The 20655-nt window shown below is 40.3% G+C and overlaps 1 protein-coding gene and 1 long non-coding RNA gene across 2 annotated transcripts; both read left to right on the top strand.

Annotated features, from left to right (window-relative positions):
• Nucleotides 1–2203: 2203 nt before the first annotated feature.
• LOC121884140 lies at nt 2204–7844 on the top strand. The gene is made up of 2 exons (XR_006092307.1): nt 2204–2427; nt 6662–7844. It is a non-coding gene; the product is annotated as an uncharacterized LOC121884140 (long non-coding RNA).
• Nucleotides 7845–10545: 2701 nt separating this feature from the next.
• On the top strand, nt 10546–20363 carry rtbdn (retbindin). Its single transcript, XM_042393759.1, has 6 exons — nt 10546–10803; nt 12428–12607; nt 12724–12823; nt 13448–13576; nt 14729–14825; nt 18923–20363. The coding sequence occupies exons 2-6, from the start codon at nt 12448–12450 to the stop codon at nt 19268–19270; spliced, it is 834 nt and encodes a 277-aa protein (XP_042249693.1). The 5' UTR covers nt 10546–10803; nt 12428–12447; the 3' UTR covers nt 19271–20363.
• The last annotated feature ends 292 nt before the right edge of the window (nt 20364–20655 follow it).

Below are 20655 nucleotides of genomic sequence, written 5' to 3'. Positions count from 1 at the left end.
GCATTACTAATTGTTTTGTGCTCTTATAGTGAGTCGTTGTCTGTTACAGTAACTATGGGTGAGGTTTTTCTCGTCACTCTTTGCCTCCTGTGTCTGTCATTCTCATCGTCCTCATTTTTAGGACCTCTATTAAATCATTGTGAAGTGTTCGGGATTGAAGTTTGAAAGATATGTGACTTCATCAGGCAGGAAGGGTCTAATGAAAGATGCAATCACTTGTATTATGGGAAGTGTAGGATCCAGAGTTTTGGGAGTTTCACTTGAAGTCAGAATATCTTTCTTTTATTTTTTTTTTTATCTGTCTCTCACAAGTCCCTCAACTTTATAGAAATCCAATACTTAATTGCTGGAGTACTCTTTTAAAAAATAACATAAAATACTATTGCTAAAGCTGAAAGACACTATCACTTGTTATTCAACCTAATATGGCCTAGCAGTGTAGATGCTCAGAGACATAATAACCCTTAAGTTAACCCTAAGTCCCCCTCCACTCAAAAATGTGTTTTGCCTCTTGTTACTTCACTTGAATGTTTGAGCTTCACTGTGCAGAATGATGTGTGTGCAGAGTTTAATACTAGATGAATCCATCTGCTGAAGGGGGAATAGCAAAATCACGTCAATATTAATGTGAAATATTAAAATAACATATTAAATATAAACAGGAATGTTCCTCAAACATTAGAGTCATGTAGGAAGTTGAACATCAATTGATTTGCCTTTTAAAGCCTCTGTTTGTTCATTGAGGCCCTCTTGAAAGGAGAATGTGAAAGAGAAAATATTCAAAGGCTTCTGTTTCTATAGTTTTACAGTATCAACAACACCAACTGAGTCACACCAAACACATGGCACAAACAAGCCTCTGTATTTTACTAAATGCTCTATGCACATCATAAGGTTGCACATGTGTATGTGTGTGTGTTTATGTGTGTGTGTGCGTGGACTGGGTTCACATGTGAACACACAGACGCAAACAAGATGCTTGCGTTGAGAGAGACCTCTAGAGGATCACCATTACCAGGAAACATGCACAGCTCTCTGGAGCAAACAGGGCACCTGATGACTTACAAGGAGTCAGGAGAATCATGTGAGAGTGTGTCAGTACTGTGGCTTTTAAGGTGACTTCAGTGAAACTAAAGAAAGCCTCTCATTAATAATGTGAAGCTCTATAATTTCCTGACAGTAACTTCTCATCTCAGCTCACAATAACAGATCACCACTGTGACTCCCTGTGGTAAGAGATGGCAGTGCAGCAGAGCCTTTGTATGACCGCTGCACAGTATTGTACATTGTTTTGTTTGCCTGTAAAGGCAAGGTGGATTGTAATGTCATGTCATTTATTCTAGCCTCAAAGTTTTCAATCTCTTTCCTGTTGAATTGTACAAGTGAATTATCTGGAATTACAAATCTGTTTAAGGATATTTTACCTCCTGGTTGATTAAATGTATGCTTGATTGATCCTAGGAGAATATTCCCATCTGAGTTGAGATGCTAGGAGAATGTCAGAGCAATATTTTGGTCTATTTCCACTCTCATTCAAAAGTACATGCCAATCTCTGCATCAGTTCAATTAGAGTTCCACTGGAAGCACTACTTAATCTGTAAGACGATCACAAGGTCACGATGAAGCCAGAATTAAAAACACACACATACCCTACCAGGACATAATTAAAGTCAAGGCATAGATATAAAATACTAGATGCGACGTGTTATAATGACATGCCATTCTGAGAGGGAACAATATGACAGCCATCTTACCTGGGTCCAGTTTTAAGCTTGCTGTAATTATACCTATACCTATAGTGAAAGAGGCTTTTGTTGTCTTTATAATCCTTGCATTTTTCTACCAATACACCAATACTGTTTTTTATTCACAGTAATGAGCATAAGACACTTGTGTCTGTCTAGAATAAACCAAAAAAAAAGATTCAAGTAGAATTTTGATTATTATAGCTCCAAGAGAACAAATCATGCTTTCAATCATGAATATAATCTCATAATTGTGTATTTATATTGCAGTGATTTTATTTTTCAGTTTTTCCTGAACTTATATATAAGAACTGTTTTTTTAGTGTTTGTATTGTTATTCCAGTCTAGACAGAGTAGACTAAATAAATAATAAATAAGGAAAATCCATTTCATTCTCTCTTTCCTCTCTGTATTATTCTTTCCCCCGTCTTTGTGCTTCAATCTGTAATTACACACACCCACGGACTGACGTCACCAATTAGGAAGGCGAGACAGCAGCAGTGGGCATTGTGGGTAATCCTGATGGCCACCGAGTCTCATTCTGAATCAGGAGGTGCCTCTCCTGCTGGCAGCCCAGAGGCCTGGCCCAGCAGGAGATCCCTAAACCCTCCTCAGCACTGCATGACAGACTGCTGCTCCTGACGAATGGACACCATAAGAGGATTGTTCCATTCACACTGGGTAAAACACACAAAAGAACAAATGCACATCAACACACACACACATGCACACACATGCACACACACACACGCCACAATCACAAACCCATTCACCCAAGGTCATCCATACATGTAATGAGCAAATATTCTCCCTCCACTTAGAAAAACGGCAATCTGTGCTGGTAAACCACATCTGGGAATAGGCCACATCTGGGACTAGGAAAGGGAAATGTATTTATATATCCCATACATACATATATTCAGTTTAAACTTTAAAAGGAACTGGAAACTAACTTTAAAAGAATTATTAAAACAAGGGGTGTGAGCATGTATACACATTTGAAGGAAACACTGATATAAAAAATGAAAAAAGACACAAAAACTAAATAGAAGCAACAGAGAATAACAGGGTTTTACTCTGAGTCTGCTTTAAATGTGGTCAGAATTGGGGCACACCTTATAGCAGATCATCTGGTAATTTGTTCCACAAGTGTGGTAAGCCAATGTTTTGCAGAGGATCTAAGAGGTCTGGCTGTTTCATATTGTAGGAGTCATTGTAGTCAGTCATTTAGTGATTTATATGTAAGCAGTAAGGTTTTGAATTCAACTCTATGACAAACTGGAGGCCAGTGTAAGTCTTGTCTTTGTCTGGATCCTGTATTCTGAAAAAAATACAGTTTTTACAGATTTTGGGGGGTAAACCAGGAAACGGACCACAGTCTATCACTATGCCCAGATTCCTGACTTGATATGAGATTTGAATTGACAGGGAGGTAAGGTAAACACTAATCTCTTGCCTATGTTGTAGAGTACCCCTTCCCCCCCAAAAATTTAGAAAAATTCAATTTTGTTTGAGATGAAGGAAATTCTGTGACTTCCAGTTATTAATCTGCACAATGCACTGAATATATATTTATTGTCCACATAATCATGATGGGAAACGTTGCTACTGTGAATAATACGGCCATTTTGAAGCATGTTATGATGAAATGAAATAGGACCAAGAATTGAACCCTGAGGAACTCCGTATAAAGTCCTGTATTGTTTAGACCTCTCTTGCTCCAATAGAGACAAAAAAGTTACTGTTCTGTAAATATGATTTAAACCAGTTTAGGACAGGTCCCCTTAGACCTAATTTTTGAGTCAATCCAATATTTTGTGATCCACTTCAACGAATGTAGAACTGAGGTAAAAGAAAAAAAAAAGCCAGAAGTCTTGCCTGCATCTAAGCATATGCAAAGATCATTTAAAACTTTAATAAGAGCTGTCTCAGTACTGTGTTTCTAACTCCAGAATTTATACAGAAGGAAAAATATTTTTTCAACAGTTTAGGAGACTTTATTTCATATGAATAGGCTGTGCAACCTCCATTTGCAGTTTGATTTGTGAATGTTTTTCAAGTGGGTCTTCTTGATTCAGGGCAATGTAAACAACACTGACGCTGAGAGAGCTTTCGCTGTCTCCTTTGTACAGTATCGGTTGATCTTCGGAGGAACAGAAAGATAAAGAAGAAAGGAGACAGAAGAAATGATAGGAACTCTGTTGTATTATTCATTAATACTTTGCTAAAGCAACAGGGAGACAGAGGACTCAACTAAGAGACAGAGAGAACAAAGGCAGATGTTATCGGAGTAAAGCACTTTTAGGGATGAACTGATTGAAGTCAAGACACTTTCTTTCATATATATGTGAGTTTGTGTGTATGTGTGTTTGTTTTAGTATTTGGTATGAATGGTAATTGGTGGAGCATCAGAGCAGAATTGGCAAGGCCCATCCAGTGTTTTTAGTCCCTCAGACAGTTGATGAAAAGACTTACCTACACACACACACGCACATAGACACACACACACACACACACACACACACACACACACACACACACACACACACACAACTAAGCCTATTACGATGACGCAGTCCTGCAAGAGTACACAACAACATCCCAAAAGTAGCACACAGCTGTGGCTTTGTGCTCAGACTGATGCAACGCCCACTGACCTCTTACATGTGGACAAAAATGCTCATGTGGTTTGTTAAATTTGAGTCTTTAAAAACTGCCAAACCTACATAATTGTAGGTGCTGAATATGCCAACCAGTCTCGTTTGATTTTGAATAAATACTGGGTGTAGGTTTGGAATATGAATCATTTAAAAGCATGATGTGGAGGCTGCAGAAAGACCTGAGAACAGGAGTGTTGCAGAGAAAGTGAGAGGGAAAGCGAGGTTTGTCTTGCGTATCGATCAGAAGTAGAGTTATGGGACAAACACAGCTGTTTGTCTGAACGTTCCTCTGCCATCCATCTCCAGCTGCAGAGTCTGTGCTTGTAATACAAACATGAATCTGTCTGGGTGTCTGCCATCAGATATATCTCCCCAAAGGTGCACCCACACAGCTCAGGCATTAAGAAATGTCTCTTGTGTGTCTCCTTATCCTCTCCTTAAAGTCAAAATTCAGTCTGACCATGGCTCAGAGATTCTCCCTTTATATATAGTATTTCATTTTCCTAGCTAGTGATTTCCTTCTTATGTGAGCAGTGGAAATGAGATACGATAAACAACAGGCTCCCCCACAGAAAGCAATAATCTGGATATCAGAGAGATGATGAGGAAGACAACAATGTACAGAAGCAGGTGCTGTGAAATCGGTTTTCTCTCACTGATTTTCACCTGAACACCTTCCGTTGAACTGGAAGGTGGTTAAGTAGACATTTAAGAGAGGAGGCTTTAACTATTGTAATTTACTAGGGAAAGTAAATCCTATTGCATTTTAATTTGAAATTGAAAAATCAATCAACAGATCATAATCGACTCTTTAATGGTTACATCCATAAAAATGTATTATCTTTGTATTTCTTAGTTGAACACTAGTTTTTAAATTATGAGCCTCTGCAAAACAGTAGAGATTTACAGTAAAAGTACACTTGTAACAATCTGCATATAATAGATATTAGATAAGATTATTTATTTATTATTTAAGTGCAGTGAGACAGGAAACTGGGGTATGACATCCAACAAAAGTCTGAAGTTATGCAATATGCATCTTAGGCTACGAGGCGCCCCAGCGTAGATTTTTTTTCAAGTGAGAAAACAGGCATTTTAATTACACATCCATTTTAATGGACAAGAGCAAAAATCCAGTAAATAAAACATTATACATGTAAATACCCATGAAACCTTTTTTAAAAATGAATAAATAGAATTGAAACAAAGAGTCATATAATATGCAGTGCAATCTTCATAAAAATAGATCAGAGTTGCTCTGTGTGGTGATGCAACAGCTTGAAAGTTTTTGGGGGCAAAAGCATCTTCTTCTTGTGATTTTCTACGGATCATTGCTGACATGTATTCAAACACAAGAAAACACACTTTGGCAAAATTTGGAAAAATGTCAAATTTGACCTGATGGTGGCGCTAGGTGAAAAGTCAGGATCCCACAGTCAGATTCATTATTTGTGCACCATGGATATCGTTACCAAATGTCAAAATTTTATCTGAATCTTTTCTATAGTGGTTGAGATATTTCAGCACTACTTTAGCAATGCTTGCTGGTGCTAGAGATGGCTCAGTCAAGATGAGTGCCACTAATTTTCTAGAGCTGCAATGATTAGTCGATTAATATTATCAACAGAAAATTAATCAGCAACTATTTTAATAGTCAATTAATCATTTTGAGTCCTTTTTTTTAATTCAAATTCTTTGATTCTAGCTTCTCAAATGTAAATACTTTCTGGCTTTTTTAGTCTTCTATGATACTAAACTGGGTATTGTTGGGTTGTGGACTGTTGGCCGGGACAAAAGGAGACATTTGAGAATGTCACCTTGGGCTTTAGGAAACAATGAATATTTTTTACCATCTTCTGACATTTTATAGACCAAACAACTAATCAATTAATCAAGAAAATAATTGTCAGATTAATCGCTAATGAAAATAATCGTCAGTAGCAGCCCTATAATCTTCAACAAGATTTTTTCAAATGTGCTGTATAAGATAACATTAAAGGGTTAAACACATTAGGGTGCTTTTTTGTGACTTTGTGATACTTAGCAGACAGGTGGTAGGATTAGGTGGTGATTTGCTGATAGTTTGTATTCAGAACTGTATTACTGGTGCTGACCTTGGTCCTGAAATAGGTCTAAAGGAAGGTCAGACTTAATGACATCTGTTGGTTCTATTATTGAGTCCTGTCTGGACAGTTTGTGTTGTAGTACATTCTCTTCTGCCAGGAGACCTTGTTCATTCTGTCAATCTCTTGCAGGTGTTGTTGACGTATCTTGGCACCCAGCTGAGCCTGAGGATTTGACGTGTGCAAAGAAGGCCGACTACATAAAGAAACATGTTTGGGAAAGGCAACCAGGTGCTCTGAGCTTCGACAAGAGGGACACAGTCCATCCTGAGAGACAGAGAGAAGCACTGACTTTTGAATTCACCAACACCTCCAGGATATTAAAGGAGCAGGTATGGAGCCCATTGCTCAGACAGTGGAGGCAGCAGACGCTTACTTACAAAGACGTGGCTGGCGGTTTGTGGGGAAGCGGGGAGCCTCGTCACAGTTTGTGGGGAGCACCATCATGATCTTGTCCACTTATGCGGTCGCTACCCTGACCATGAACACTGGAAAGAAAATCCAGGAACGGAGATTAAGATCAAACACCAACTAGGAACAATGTCCTCATCAAAGATCTGGACTCAGCCTCCTCTCTCTAACAATGCTACAAATGACAGAGAGAGTTGAACTGAACCGAGATGCTTCTCCTCAAATTAAATGGGTCACTTCAACTGAATTCATCTCAGCTTTATGCTGTGAAGATGTGGAAACAATCAAAAATCAACTTAAGTCAGTCAGGGCTCCTACAGATATTAAGTTTTACCAAGAAGACATGGTATGGTTTCAAAGTAAGTGTTTCACAATGGTCCTGGCCATAGATGAATAATAACATATGGGCACTAATACTTTGAATGCAGTGCTGCCATGTGACCACAGGGTGGAGAACTTGGACTACTTCACTACTTCTATGATTTCCAACAACAACAAAGCACAAGCTCACTGGATATTGGATGTGTTTGTCATGTCAACATATAGCGACCCAGGACAGTGACATTTTTAAACACAAATCTTTCAATGCATGAAACAGAATGGAAATGCTCAATGGCTAAACAACTAGAATCTTAGATGGGTTTTTTCTGTGTATTTGATGGTTTTTTTTTAATCTTTGTCATAAAGTTGCCTTGTTTTAAATGCCTGTGTGACTGTATGACAGTGAGTTAGTTGTTTATTTTTTACACATAATGTCACATTGCTCATGTTGATTATATGTTTTATGTAACTACATTGTGAGGTTGTGGGCCCACACTGATGCTTGTTCAGTGTAAGCTGATTATACAGAAAATGACTTTCAAAATAATCCATGTTGCTGTCTTTGAATAAATGGTGAAATATTTTCTAGTGTGCTGATTTCTTCTCTGATTTACACCTGCAATGGATGCGCAAACATCCAGACAAAAAGGTCACAGCCATATGTTTTAGAAGATACAAAATAAAGATTTTTAGAGAGAGTGTAGTCCAATCCAGGTAGACTACTGTACATTAGCATCTAACTTTAGGTCTAAGTTATTCAATGAAGCATTTAGTAGAAAAACATCTAGTCAGTTGTCATTTTTGTGCATATTTATCAAATTGCAAATCTCAGATTCCCAGTGACATTTGAAAAACTTTGTCTTAGCAAAAACCTCAATTAGCAACACCAACAATTTGGTATTTGACCAGTGACATTTCTGTCAACAGAAAGGTCACTGAATTTGACCTTTCTTTGAGAGTAGCTTCTATACTCACATTAGTGTCTCTCTTTACTATTAAATATTACAAAGTAATATAAACTCCAGCTGGCTGAGATAAAATGCAGGATCATTTTCAAAATGACCAGATAGCATTCAGTTAGCTTAAGGAGTTTCCCATATTTTATTGTATAAGATCATCTTAAACATCCTCTGCATTGAATTTCCTCATGCTGAGGAGATAGATGCAGACCCTGAAGTCTCCCTGACTTTCCATGAGAGAAAATGTTCAACATGCAGTGAACCAGTATCTGATGTATCCCCACAGCAATATGAGCTCATCTGCGCCACCCATTGTGTTCCAAGTGTGGTCTCATTAAGGGATTATAAACTGGTTGTTATTGAACACAATTAATTATATAAAAGTGGATTTTGTTAAAGTATATTTTTCATACAGTTGAACTGTCAATGTTTAGGTTTCTTAGTGAATGTGGATATATTCTTAAATCAAAGTTGAGTTGATTTAATTTGTTGAGCTTTCCACATAGTTACCCCCTGGCAACTGCAGAAGTACCCCATGGGGTATGTGCACCCCTGCTTGGGATTCACTGCAGTACACAACCCATCTTGTATTCCTGCTGTCATAAAGAGTTTTCAGACAGGTTCTCCACTTCTCACCTTTTATTTTCATGCAGATGTACTGCTGTTTAAAGTGTCTGAAATAGGTCAATGGAGCAAATCAAAGAAACTCTGAATGAATGTCTATCAGTTAGTGAGTCGACAAGGATGGGTGACACTGTTTGCCAGCTGAGGGCCAGCCTAAGGCTCAAATGCAAGCAGTGACCCAACCCTGTTAAATGAGAACGACAACAAGGGTACACAGAGAGCCATGATGGCCTGCTTTGTCCTCCCTCTCTCTGTTCCCTGAATAGCTCTCGCACAAAGGATATCGTTATTCCTCCTCTAATTACCAGATGGAGAGCTGTTTGTCTGCCTCTCGCTCCTCTGCTCTCACCCCTAGAAATAAAGTGCTCAGTGGTGACGACCCTCTGCAGTTATGAAACAGTCTGGTGGACAACGGGGCCCAAGTGAGACCTCATTTCCTCCTCATACACTGTGAATCTGAGTTGAGCATGTACGGCGCTTCTCCATCGAGACCATTTCATCTGCACTCAATCTGTGTGTTTATTTGATGGCCGATCTGTCTGGTCTCATGTCCCTGCACAGTTTTTGTTGCCAAAACCAATCATGTGTAAGGCATGTCACCAATTTCACAGTCTTGGTTTTAGGCAGACGTATCTAGGCCACAAGACACTCTCCATCTGCTCTTCTGTGGCCAAAAGCCTTGGGAAGGGCACTCAGAGAGAGAGAGAGAGAGAGAGAGAGAGAGAGAGAGAGAGAGAGAGAGAGAGAGAGAGAGAGGCACCCAGCCAGGGATTAGGTTGGCAGGTCCAAGGGGAGGTGAGATTAAAAGCCAGGAGCAATAATGCACACATGGTGGAAAAACAGACTTGCTGGCCATTGTCATGTGTACAGATATCCCTGTTCAAACCCCACATGTGAATGTTTAAATGGTCTGTCAACAAAAAGGAAAGAATTAATAAACTGCTTTCAGGGATTACACCTCTTGGTATAGCATTGCTGGCAACATTTCCAGCTCCTACTTTGCACACAGATGACCCACATGTATCCACTGACATGTCCTCAGACACAGGTGGCAAAAAAATAACCACAACCAGAAAAATAGGCTGAACTCTGTTAATGATAACAGGAAGGGTTTTGCAATGTGCAGCAGCTTGCCGCTGAGTTTGTGGTGTTTTGTTCCGCAGAGATTTGTGTTCCCTGTCCTCAGCATATCGTACATACAGTATTAAATCTCAGCTATACCCTCCTCTAACCCTGTCATCTGGAAAAAGCCCTGACCTCAGTGTGTGTGTGGATAGAGAGAGCTGGTGGTTGGGAGGACAGGTGTGACTCAGCACCACCTGTGAATGATCCTCTCAACATCAAGGGCAACACATCCCTGATAGGTTCGGCTTTGCCTTTAAATCAATTTGAGAAATCTAATTTCGGTGTTTCCGTCTTCGACGCTGCTTGGACAGACTAGTGTGGAAGGAAGGCTGTCAACAAGGAGGATTTGGTAAACGTCTCATTGGGAGATTAACAAGGAAGGGAGCCCAGTCTTTTCTGTGTGTGTGTGTGTGTGTGTGTAGGTGTGTGTGTGTGCAAGAGGGGGAGGGAGGGAGGGGGGGGAGAAGGAGAGAGAGACAGAGAGAGAGAGAGAGAGAGAGAGAGAGAGAGAGAGAGAGAGAGGGCTTCCCAGCATGGGGCAGAGGGAGGGGGTGAGTTGCCTGGTGGAAGAAATGTCCTTCATATAAACCGGTGACAAAGTGGCGAGCAGCGGCCCCCGGGCAGCAGAGATCACAGCACAGAGGGAGACAGAGAGAGGAGGAGACCGGAGCACCGAGCACCGCGTACAGACGCTGCATCCACAGCAACACACCGGGGAGCCACCGAGAAAACACACGCACAGCAACAGCAAAGCATTCACCGCTTGTTTTGTTTTTAAAAAAAAACAAACAGAAGGAACTAATCCGAACGAAGCATCTTTTATCCCACCGACAGGTAAAAAAAAATGCATGTCAATCTAAACTGTTTACAAGAGAGATTTAGCAACACTTGATACGACAGGTCGTCGTAATTTTAAAGTAAAATTCAGAGGGATGTGATACTATTATAGCACAAAACTACAGGTTCATATGGGGACGTTTATTGTGCCAAAGCTGCTACAACAGATGAAAGAACATCATAAAGTGCCTTGAGTTCACTGTTAACTCAGCAATAAGCACTAAAATACATCATAGGAAAAAAATGTATTTTTTTCGTAAAAAATTTTTTTTTACGAAGGTTTGGACAACTGCGTCCCTTTTATCTGTTAAAGTTGCAGCCTTTGGTTAAGATGTTCTTCATATGTTGCAGATTATAAAAGCTACTGTCTGAGCTTCACTTTCAATATGTTTTGTACATCCCAAAGCTAGTGTTCATGGATACATTTTCATGATAATAAGTATCATGTGTCATAAGTAATTGATTTTTTTTTTCTTTTCAAGGTTAACTGATTCACATTTATTTGTAGGATATTTTTGAATAACAGCAAAAATTATTGAGTGTGCATCCAACGGCCATATCGATTTTTCAATAATCCACTATATCAGATATCTTAAAACTGGAAGTTATGTAGAGTAGTGCCAAATCTCTCCATATTTACCGTTTATCTCTGTGTAAAATCAGAGCCACACCGTTCCTGTCCAGGGGCCATGCGGTCATGTCCGACAGATTTGTTTAATTCGTGTTATGTAGGCTACACATCGGCCAGCCGCTTGTCAGATTAAACAACTACGCATGTCATCCATCTCAGCACGATGTCTCAATCCCACCTAATTAGGCTCACCCTGTCTACTAGGTCACCACACGCAGAGCGCACACGGAGCTAAACAGCCTGTGCTGGATGTCTCACTCACACGCCATAACTCACTATGTGCCATAATGAATGAAGCAGGTAAACTAGGGGGCGTGAAAACTACTTTGTGTATCATGTATCAACAAGCTGTTGAATTATTTCATGGAGGTAATTTATATTTATATTGGAAATTGATATAAACAGCCACAATAGGATTTGTGATAGCCAGAGACATTGATCTCATTCACTGATACATATGCAATGGACAATAGCGGAACCATATGTTAAATGTAATTTAACATTATTTTATATAAAAACCTCAACAAAAGTTCAACATTAGCTTCACAAACATAGCATTCAGGGCAGGTTTGTCGAATGGCATTAGATTGTGTGTGCATTATCTTTATATTTTGCTGGTGATTCAGGTAATAAGTGTATAGCCTATGTATAGGCTATATATATATGTATATACTGTGTTTATGTGTGTGTGTATATATATACTTTCACACTTTCTTCTTCTTTCCATTACTTCACCTTTATAACATGTAGCCTAAATATATACATATAGCTACATCTACCAGAACCATTACTACTTCCACAACTTCTACAATCTTGTCTAAGTATTGTTATGTATAGACTGATATCCATTTACTTGACTTTTCATTTTGTTGTGTTTATCACTCTTAGTTCTTATCTGTTAACTTGTTTCTGTACTGCTGTAACATGCTGTAACATTTTTATCTTATCCTGTACCTGCCGCTGTCCAATGTGCTGAACTCTTTTCCGCAGACCTGTTTGTGGCTGTAGAGATGGGTGTCACCTCTCGCTCTCTGCTATTGGTTTGCGCATGTTTGGCGGCTGCGCTGATTGGTGGAGCACGCCCGGAGGGGGTGTGTCTTCGGGACGGAAAGCACAAGGCCACGCCCAGCCCGGAGCCACACCTGAGGGAGTGCGCGCTGTACGCCGACAGTGAGTGATTGTGTGCTTACCTGGGTGGAAACACTATATATTTAATGGTTTAATGACAATATCAAACTACATCTGAGCTCCTGGCTGACATGTTCTCCTGTCGTTGCTGTTGACAGATAGCTGCTGCACAGAAGAAGACATCGAAGACATCTCCCATGTTCCCTCTGTTATCAACAAGAACGAACCCTGGGACAAGTGTGGGCCTCTCAGCCCTGTGTAAGTCTCACTCAGTAGCCATCTTTGTAGTCCAGTGCAAGTCCAGTCCAAATGATGGATGTGTAAATAAGCAACTATTTGCGAACAAGTTCCCAGAATCAATTTAAGGGGATTATGTTGTGTTTACAGCTTGTTTCTGTTGCCCCCAAGTGACCAAAATACAGGCACTGCAGGTTTCATTAGTAGTTCTTTACTTGTTTATTCCAAGGCTTCAATGAATATTGTATTGAGTGAAGTATTCAAACCCAAAATTGAAAATAACCTTGATATGTTCCGTTGGTCTGTGGAGTGAACACACTTACCTTTATTCAACCAAGACAGTCTTTATTACATTAATCCCTGTCAAGTGGCAAAAGGCACCTTGGTGGTGAATTTGGGAAAAGTGTGCAGTGACAAGAAAACGAGGCTACTACTAATACAATAATGGAAGTCAGCTTGAAAGTAGTATAAACATCATAACAATACCAATATCTACTACTAGGTTATCACATCTTTTTGTTTTGATCCCCCTTGTGACCTCTTATGCTGAGTCAGTCTTCCCAGGGCAGATAAATGTTTAAATCCAGGCGTCACTATACATCATGTTTGTGCCAACTGCTTCCCCCCCTCTCTCTCTCTTATCAGGTGTGAAGGCTTCCTGAAGCGCGTGTCGTGTTTTTACCGCTGCTCCCCTGATGCCGCGCGCTGGCCTCATCCCCACCGCCGCTCATACATCCAGGCTGTGCCGCTCTGCCACAGCTTCTGCCGTGATTGGTGAGGCTGCCAGACACATTACCAAGCAAGCCTAAATCAAAATCAGTATCTGTCCCTCTTCACCTATAAGGCTGTCAGGAGAGAAATTACCAGCCAGTGTAACAACAGCATGTCTATCCGTACTAAGACAGAGAGCCCCGTGAACAGCATAGACCTGTATGACACAGGTGAGACCAATTATACATGAAGACACCCAGGGGATCCCAACACAGTGAGAAGCAGCTTCACGTCATGACTGCTTTGTTAAAAAGATGTGACAAAACTGGAAAAAAATAGTAGAAAGACTGATAGAGACAGATGCACTATATACTAAACACATAAAATAGGCATATTGTCTTGTCCTATCAGTGATTGTTGTCATGAAAAACATTAATAAAAATTGCCTTGTATACTTTTAAGTAATTAAATTTAAGGTTTATGTATTTATGCTTACTGTATCATGTGTCAATTTAAAGAAATAATTTGACATTTTGGAAAAATTTGCTTATGTGTATTTCAAAAGTTATATAAGAAGATCGATATCACTCTTATATATGTCTTTTAAATACGTAACAGAAGCCAGTGGCTGGTTACCTTAGCTTAGCATAAAGAAGGAAACAGCTTTGTCCAGATGAAATCTTGTTTGTTTAATCCATACAAAAGCCAATGAGTATAGTTGTGGTTTTATTGGGAGTCACCTTGAGTCTCGCCAAGGAATAGACCCCCCATGAAACCACAACATGTTGTTTTCACACTCTGGTGTTTGTACAGATTAAACAAATGAGATAAACTGTGTTCATTAGTGAGCTTTAGAGGTGCTGGTAGGTGGATTTTTGTTACCTGTGGACAGAGCCAGGCTGCCTGTTTCCCTCTTTGCCCAGTCTTTACGCTGAGCTTAGCTAACCAGCAGCTGCAGAGCTGTAGCTTCATATTACCTGTACAGACATAAGAATGTTAAACATCGTCTCTTCTAATTTTCAGTAAGAAAGAGAATAATAGTATTTCCCAAAATGTCTAACAATTAATTTAAAGATATGGGGTACCTCAGTTGAAAAAGTGACACCTCAGTTCTCTGGTGCACAACATGAATCTGGGCTGATAATATTCAAATGAGATAATTACAGTTTAATGTTTCAGATGTTTTATTTAGAGAATTTACATATCTGTCTTCAGGTTTGATGCATGCAGGATGGACTTGACGTGTGCTCGTAACTGGGCCAGAGACCCCAGGGGACAGAACTGCACTGGAACCTGTGTTCAGTATCAGCAGGTAGGCTGTGATCTGGCATATCTGTGATTGACTGTTTTCATGACCTGGGACTTGTGTTTTTTTCAGTATAAAATATGACATTTTCAGTTTTTCAACCCATTGTAAAACACCTCAAATTCCAATATAGAGGCTGTTGCGTTAAACTGTAACAAGATATTTTAGTATTTGCACGAATATAAACTGATGTCAGCAGAGTACAGTCATGCATTAGCAAAGATTTTCCTGCCAAAAGAACTCAGCATAGGAAGAGGGGTCAGAGGTTTGACTCCCATTGATTGACCTCAAAGCTTGTCATTTGAGCATGGTGTCGCAGGTGGAAAGTCAGGTACTGTGTCACAGTAGAGTCAGCACGTTGGTGGTCGAGAGCGGTAAGCGAGGGGTTAACAGCGCAGTGGCTGAAGCATGAAAAGGTTCGGTGCTGCTTCAGTGGGCAGAGACCAGCTGGGTGATTTAAAAAGAGGCAGAGTGACCGAAGGGGCTGGTGTGCAGCTGGGACCGACAGCAAACGAAGTGTCACACACAAAATGCCAGGGCACCATCTATCTATCTATCTATCTATCTATCTATCTATCTATCTATCTATCTATCGATCTATCTATCTATCTATCTATCTATCTATCTATGCAAGTTTGTGTCCCTTTCTTTCTCCATTTCCCCTTTTTCTGTCCCCCTTTATCTCTTTCTTTTTATCTCTCTCCTTCTCTCTCTCTCTCTCTCTCACACACACACACACACACACACACACAGGGAGAGAGAGGGACACACCAGCAAATGAACACACACCCCCAGGCACCAGACCTATTAAGTCTCTCTGGTGGCTATTAAATGATTGCTAGAAATGACAGATTTGTATTAAGTGAGGAAATGCAAAAAGAGAATGTCTGAGTGTTTTAGTGCGTGTAGCGTGCGCCTCTGTGCCTGTTTATTTTTGTGCTTTTTGTGCTTGTATTGGCCCATTTTCATGTAGGACACGACTAATGGCACAAAATAGGTTCCAATAAATTTAAGTAGCTCTCAAAACTGAGTGTTTTAAACAGGTCCTGAATACAAAGAAATGAGTCACAGCACTCAGCGCTTTCAACAACAAATCGTCCCTCTCAGAGAGACCGCAAACAAGTGCCTGCCTCTCTCTACATTTTTGGAGGTCACAGCAGTGAAGCTTCATTTTGTTTTCTTTTCAGCCAGCAGAGATGGCAGATTTGAGCTCACAGCACTTTAGTGCACCTCATGGCCGAGATGTGCTGCAGGGGTTAGTGAAGTTGCAAACGTGTACAGATACATCCATCCCTGTCTGTCCATGAAAATATCAACCAAATCTGAGAGATTTTCAAGCTTCCCTTTCAACTTCCATTATGACCTCCTGCAGGACAACAAGCACTCATGAAACCTTTTAAAACCCCTTAGTGATCACAAATCAGTGTTTCTCCCAGCTCCTGAAAAGTTCACTTGACAGACACAAAATGTAGGAGTGTGTGTGTGTGTAGAATAAATATACACAGATACAGACAGGATTAGTAAATGCTGACTGCAGTAGGTGTCAATTTGCATAGAAACAAGCTAATACATTTACATAAAGGCACACAGTTACACACGCACACACACACACACACACATCCATTGCATGCAAAAATCCCTCTGGCACACTCACTCTCACTCTCTCTCAGTCTTTGTACTCATTGGTAACATTATTTGCCAGCCAAAGTCTGATTTAGCTCAGCATTAGCTACTCTTTCTGCCCCTGGTTTTGTGGGAATGAGGTTACATCTGCAAAGAGTGAACGCGTGTGTGTGCTGGATGTTGGCATGAAACACATCTAGAGCAGCATCTGTGGATCAGATATGGTGAATTAATGGTCTGATATATATTCTCAAATCAGGATCGTTTCTATTTTGTCACGTAAGGAATGAAATTTACCTTTTCCTAAATCTGATTTTGACCAAGAACCAAGAGAATCGTTGCAATAGATGGCTGCTATAGAGAGAATGCACCTTTTGTCACCACCACCCGGTTTACTGATTCTGTTTTCTGTTTCCTGTTTTCACACAAGGTGTAATGTCATAGATTTAGGCCAGAGAAGGGCAGAATTGAATAAGATAAGGATTGAAGGGACAGGATAGAGCCTCAGGAAATTTCTGTATCTCACTTATTCGATCACACCATGTCGTCTAAAACTACTTGCGCTTGTACTGAATTAGCTTTGGCAGCAAACCACGTCTGCCTGGGGATGGGACAGAATGCGTGTGTGTGTGCGCGCCTCTATGTGTATTACAGGGTCACTGCGATAAGACCTAAGTGTCAGACCGAGAGTATATGTCGCGGAGAGAAATAGCCGTCATCCTCTTTGTCCTTCGAACACGGTAAATATATTACAGCTTTTTCTTCTCCGAGCACCCTGTGTGACTCAGTCTTAATCCCCCAACAGACAGGAGGATGAAAGGAAGCAGACGTTAGGGTGGGGGTGCGCAACAGAGAAGCACACGGAGAATAGGAGAGATATACAAACAGCAAGGGCAGCAATCAGCAAGAGAAGAAAGAAATGCATTGGAGAGATATGGTGGAAGTTATGTGAAGAGTAGATAGGGGACAGGACGAGGTATAGTAGGAGAAACAGACGGTGACTTGGCAGCACATCTGAATGACTGGTTATGAGGTAGAGAGTGGGAGCTTAAACAGTGTGTGTGTCACTGAAACTTCACTAATTAGCTTTCCCAACTATTTCTGAGAGTATAGTCCTATGCCATTTACAGTACCCTATGAAGGTTTTAAACAGCTCAAATGTTAAATTATGATTTGTTTTTTCGCACTGTTATGCAATATCCTTTTAATCCGCATTTGTGTCTTATTAGAGAAGAGTATAATTTTTCATGCTCCAGAAACCACAAAGCTAATGTCAGCAGTAATTGGAATTTTTCCTCAAAGTATAACTTTGTAAAGACTGAGCACTGTAATGACTTTTCTGTCAGATAGCAGCACAAAAGGTGCTGGAAGTGACCTTAATGATTAGTTTAGATCTGTCCGTCTACTCCGTGAGGCTTGACAGGATCGTCGCTCTACCGTAAAGACGGAGCAGAGATGAAGTCTTTCAGATACCGGTGTGAACTTTTCAAGGTCATGTCTTATAATTTGCTCTCAAGGCTGCTGGAGACAAGGTGAGGCGAGTGAGCGAGGCAGACAAAAGCCGGCTGTAAGAGCAGCTGCCAGGTGCCTGCAGCCCCCTCTAACACCTGGCAGAGGGTATTTTGCTTTCAAGGCTGGTGCAGCCCTGAAAGGGCAAAATCAATTATTGTGATGGATGTTTACAAGCAAAGAAAGGCTATACTATGAGAATGTTGCGAAAAGCCACACAAATAGAGTGCATTCACTCAAAAATGCAACGTCAGTGTGGAAATGTACCTGTTACTTGAGAGCTCTCCTAACTCTAATACTTAGTGGTGGAAAAGAGCTAAGTACATCTGGTCAAGTAATGTTTTCAGGCTCTTCAGGGGATAAAATTGCATTCTTTTACTTCATTAGATTTATTAAACAGCTGTAGTTACTAGTTATTACAGATTTTACATTCAAAACATTAGATCAACTCATAAAATATGAAGCATTATTATGGTCAAAATGCTCTTCATACTCACACAGGTGTTTTCAGTTTTGTGGTGTTAAAGTTAAAAAAAAAACTATGCAGGGATTTGTGTTACCATGTACTAATAGGGATGATAAAGTTGTAACCTGTCTTGCAACAAAACTAACAACAGAGCCCTGAAGCCCTGAAAAAAGCTTTTTTTAATCTTGTTGCATGAGATAAATTAACTTGTGCACACAAATGATTATCTTGTTCACATAAGATAAAAAACTGTAATCTTTCGACCGTGGGGGCTTCATAATTTAACACTCTGACAAGGGTCCATTTGCATAATGAGCACTTTTACTTTAGATTTTTTATTTTGACTTAAAGTACATTTTGCTACCCCAATTTTTACTTAAGTTAAGTACTTTTTCACCACTGGGCATCACCTATAGTGGAGCCATCATCAGCAGAGGGTTTTCGAACAGTAGGTATGTCTTTACTTCCTAAAAATATTTTGTGTGTGTGTGTGTGTCGTATGTAGATGTACCAGCATGGCCGGGATCTTTGCGAGAGCCTGTGGGGTGACGCCTTCATGACAGTGGAGGATGAGCCAGAGGAGGTGGGAGAGCCTGGAGAAGCTGGTGACAGCGGTCACCCCTGCGGCTGCCTGACCCTCAGTCCCTCAGACAAGGATGTGATCGCTGCCCTCAGGGCCCAGCAGGATGACCCGGAGGAACTGGATACCACCAAGACTGGCCTGCCTCAGTACCGCGCCCCTTGCCAGACCAAGCTGCCCCTGCAGGCCAGGAGCGGTAGGAAGGGGAACTCTGTGCTGCGTAAGCGTTCGGTCATTGTGGACGACGGGGAGGGGAGCGGGAGCGGCTTGTAGAGAGGAATGATAGATCAAAATATATTTAGAGGTAATTGTCTAGATCCTAAATTTATCTTTTGAAATTGAGTTGTAACCTTGCTCCTCTAACTAACCTTACAACACAAACCTAAGCTCTCATTATCAGTATCATCACATTTCACATATAATCTCTATGGTTTTAAATGTATCTGGTTTAAGGTGTCACCTGGTCAGTTATTTGTTTGAACAACCTAAACAGCCAGGATTTTAAAAAATAATTACTATTTAAGACGCCACAGCTGAACTGGCATTTAAAGACAAAACCCTGAATTCTGTAAAGGCACTGACTTCAATAAAACTCTCCTAATATATTGCTAATATCCCATAATGGCTGCACTAATGTTTTGCTGCCAGCCAACAAGATGAAGATTTATTTGCTTTGTATGGCTCAGTAAAACACATCATTCCACATTTTCCGGAGTGTTAAGTCTTGCACATGGGAGATGTTAAGTCCTGTTTGTGCTTATGCATGAATTAAACATGTCATCATTAACCAGAGGACTATTCATGTCAGTATTGTAAACATGATATACCTGCACCAGTACTTCACTACCCTGCTTCTCTTTTCAATCATCTAGGTGACTTTAATCTGTGCATTAGTCCATTATAGTTACATGCAGAACTTGCTGTTGTGATGCTGTACCGTGCAGTCTGCTTGTCATGAGGTGTATGATAGTGGAGAAGGTCACGCCAAGTAATGATAAATAATGAATGTAACTTAGGCTTTCTAACAGAGACTACTAAAGCATCTGGTATGATAATAAGACTGGAGGAGTATGCCTAATACCTGAGGGAAGGTTTAATATTCAGAAACTAAATCTGCCTACCAGCCAGAGTAAATCTGCCGAGGCAGCATTCATACCAGATAAGGCTGTTCTGGTAGTTTGATCACCAATGTACTGTGGGTGTTTCTTTTATAATTACATCATGTATGTCTAGAGGGAGGCACTGTTAGATGTAAATGTTTTATAAAAAGGGAAACTGACTCGTCTGATTTATGGTAGGCTTGCTGAAATGGGTGTTGCTGTGCTTTTCTTTACGTTCTCAATAAAGAAAACATTTCTAAATGTCATCCTGAGCCTGTCATAGTTCTTCTGACTGCACTTTGTCATCCAGCCCTTTTTTTATCCAAAAAACAATGAAAGATGATTCATCATACTAGATTTACCTTCATGTTTCTAGGTAGACATAGAGGAGTGTGTAAAACATTGGAAACGCTTTATTTTTCTTAGAAAAGTTTGGAAATGTATGCAACCTTTTTGTGCACTCAGGAGATTTCTGCATTTTTTTTCTTTTATCAAAGAGGGTAGATTTTACAAAGGGGGTAGCCTTGTTTGGAAATGCTATTGTACACTCCTTTCTTC

Source organism: Thunnus maccoyii, chromosome 18, assembly GCF_910596095.1.
Source record: "Thunnus maccoyii chromosome 18, fThuMac1.1, whole genome shotgun sequence".
Lineage (NCBI taxonomy): Eukaryota > Metazoa > Chordata > Actinopteri > Scombriformes > Scombridae > Thunnus > Thunnus maccoyii.
The sequence above is the reverse complement of the archived record's forward strand: the minus strand, read 5'-3'. Positions and strand labels throughout refer to the sequence as shown.

Coding starts and splice junctions, on each gene's coding strand:
- rtbdn (XM_042393759.1), top strand. CDS start 12,448: ATGGGTGTCACCTCTCGCTCTCTGCTATTGGTTTGCGCATGTTTGGCG. Junction 12,608..12,723: donor GTGCGCGCTGTACGCCGACA/GTGAGTGATTGT, acceptor TGCTGTTGACAG/ATAGCTGCTGCACAGAAGAA. Junction 12,824..13,447: donor TGTGGGCCTCTCAGCCCTGT/GTAAGTCTCACT, acceptor CTCTCTTATCAG/GTGTGAAGGCTTCCTGAAGC.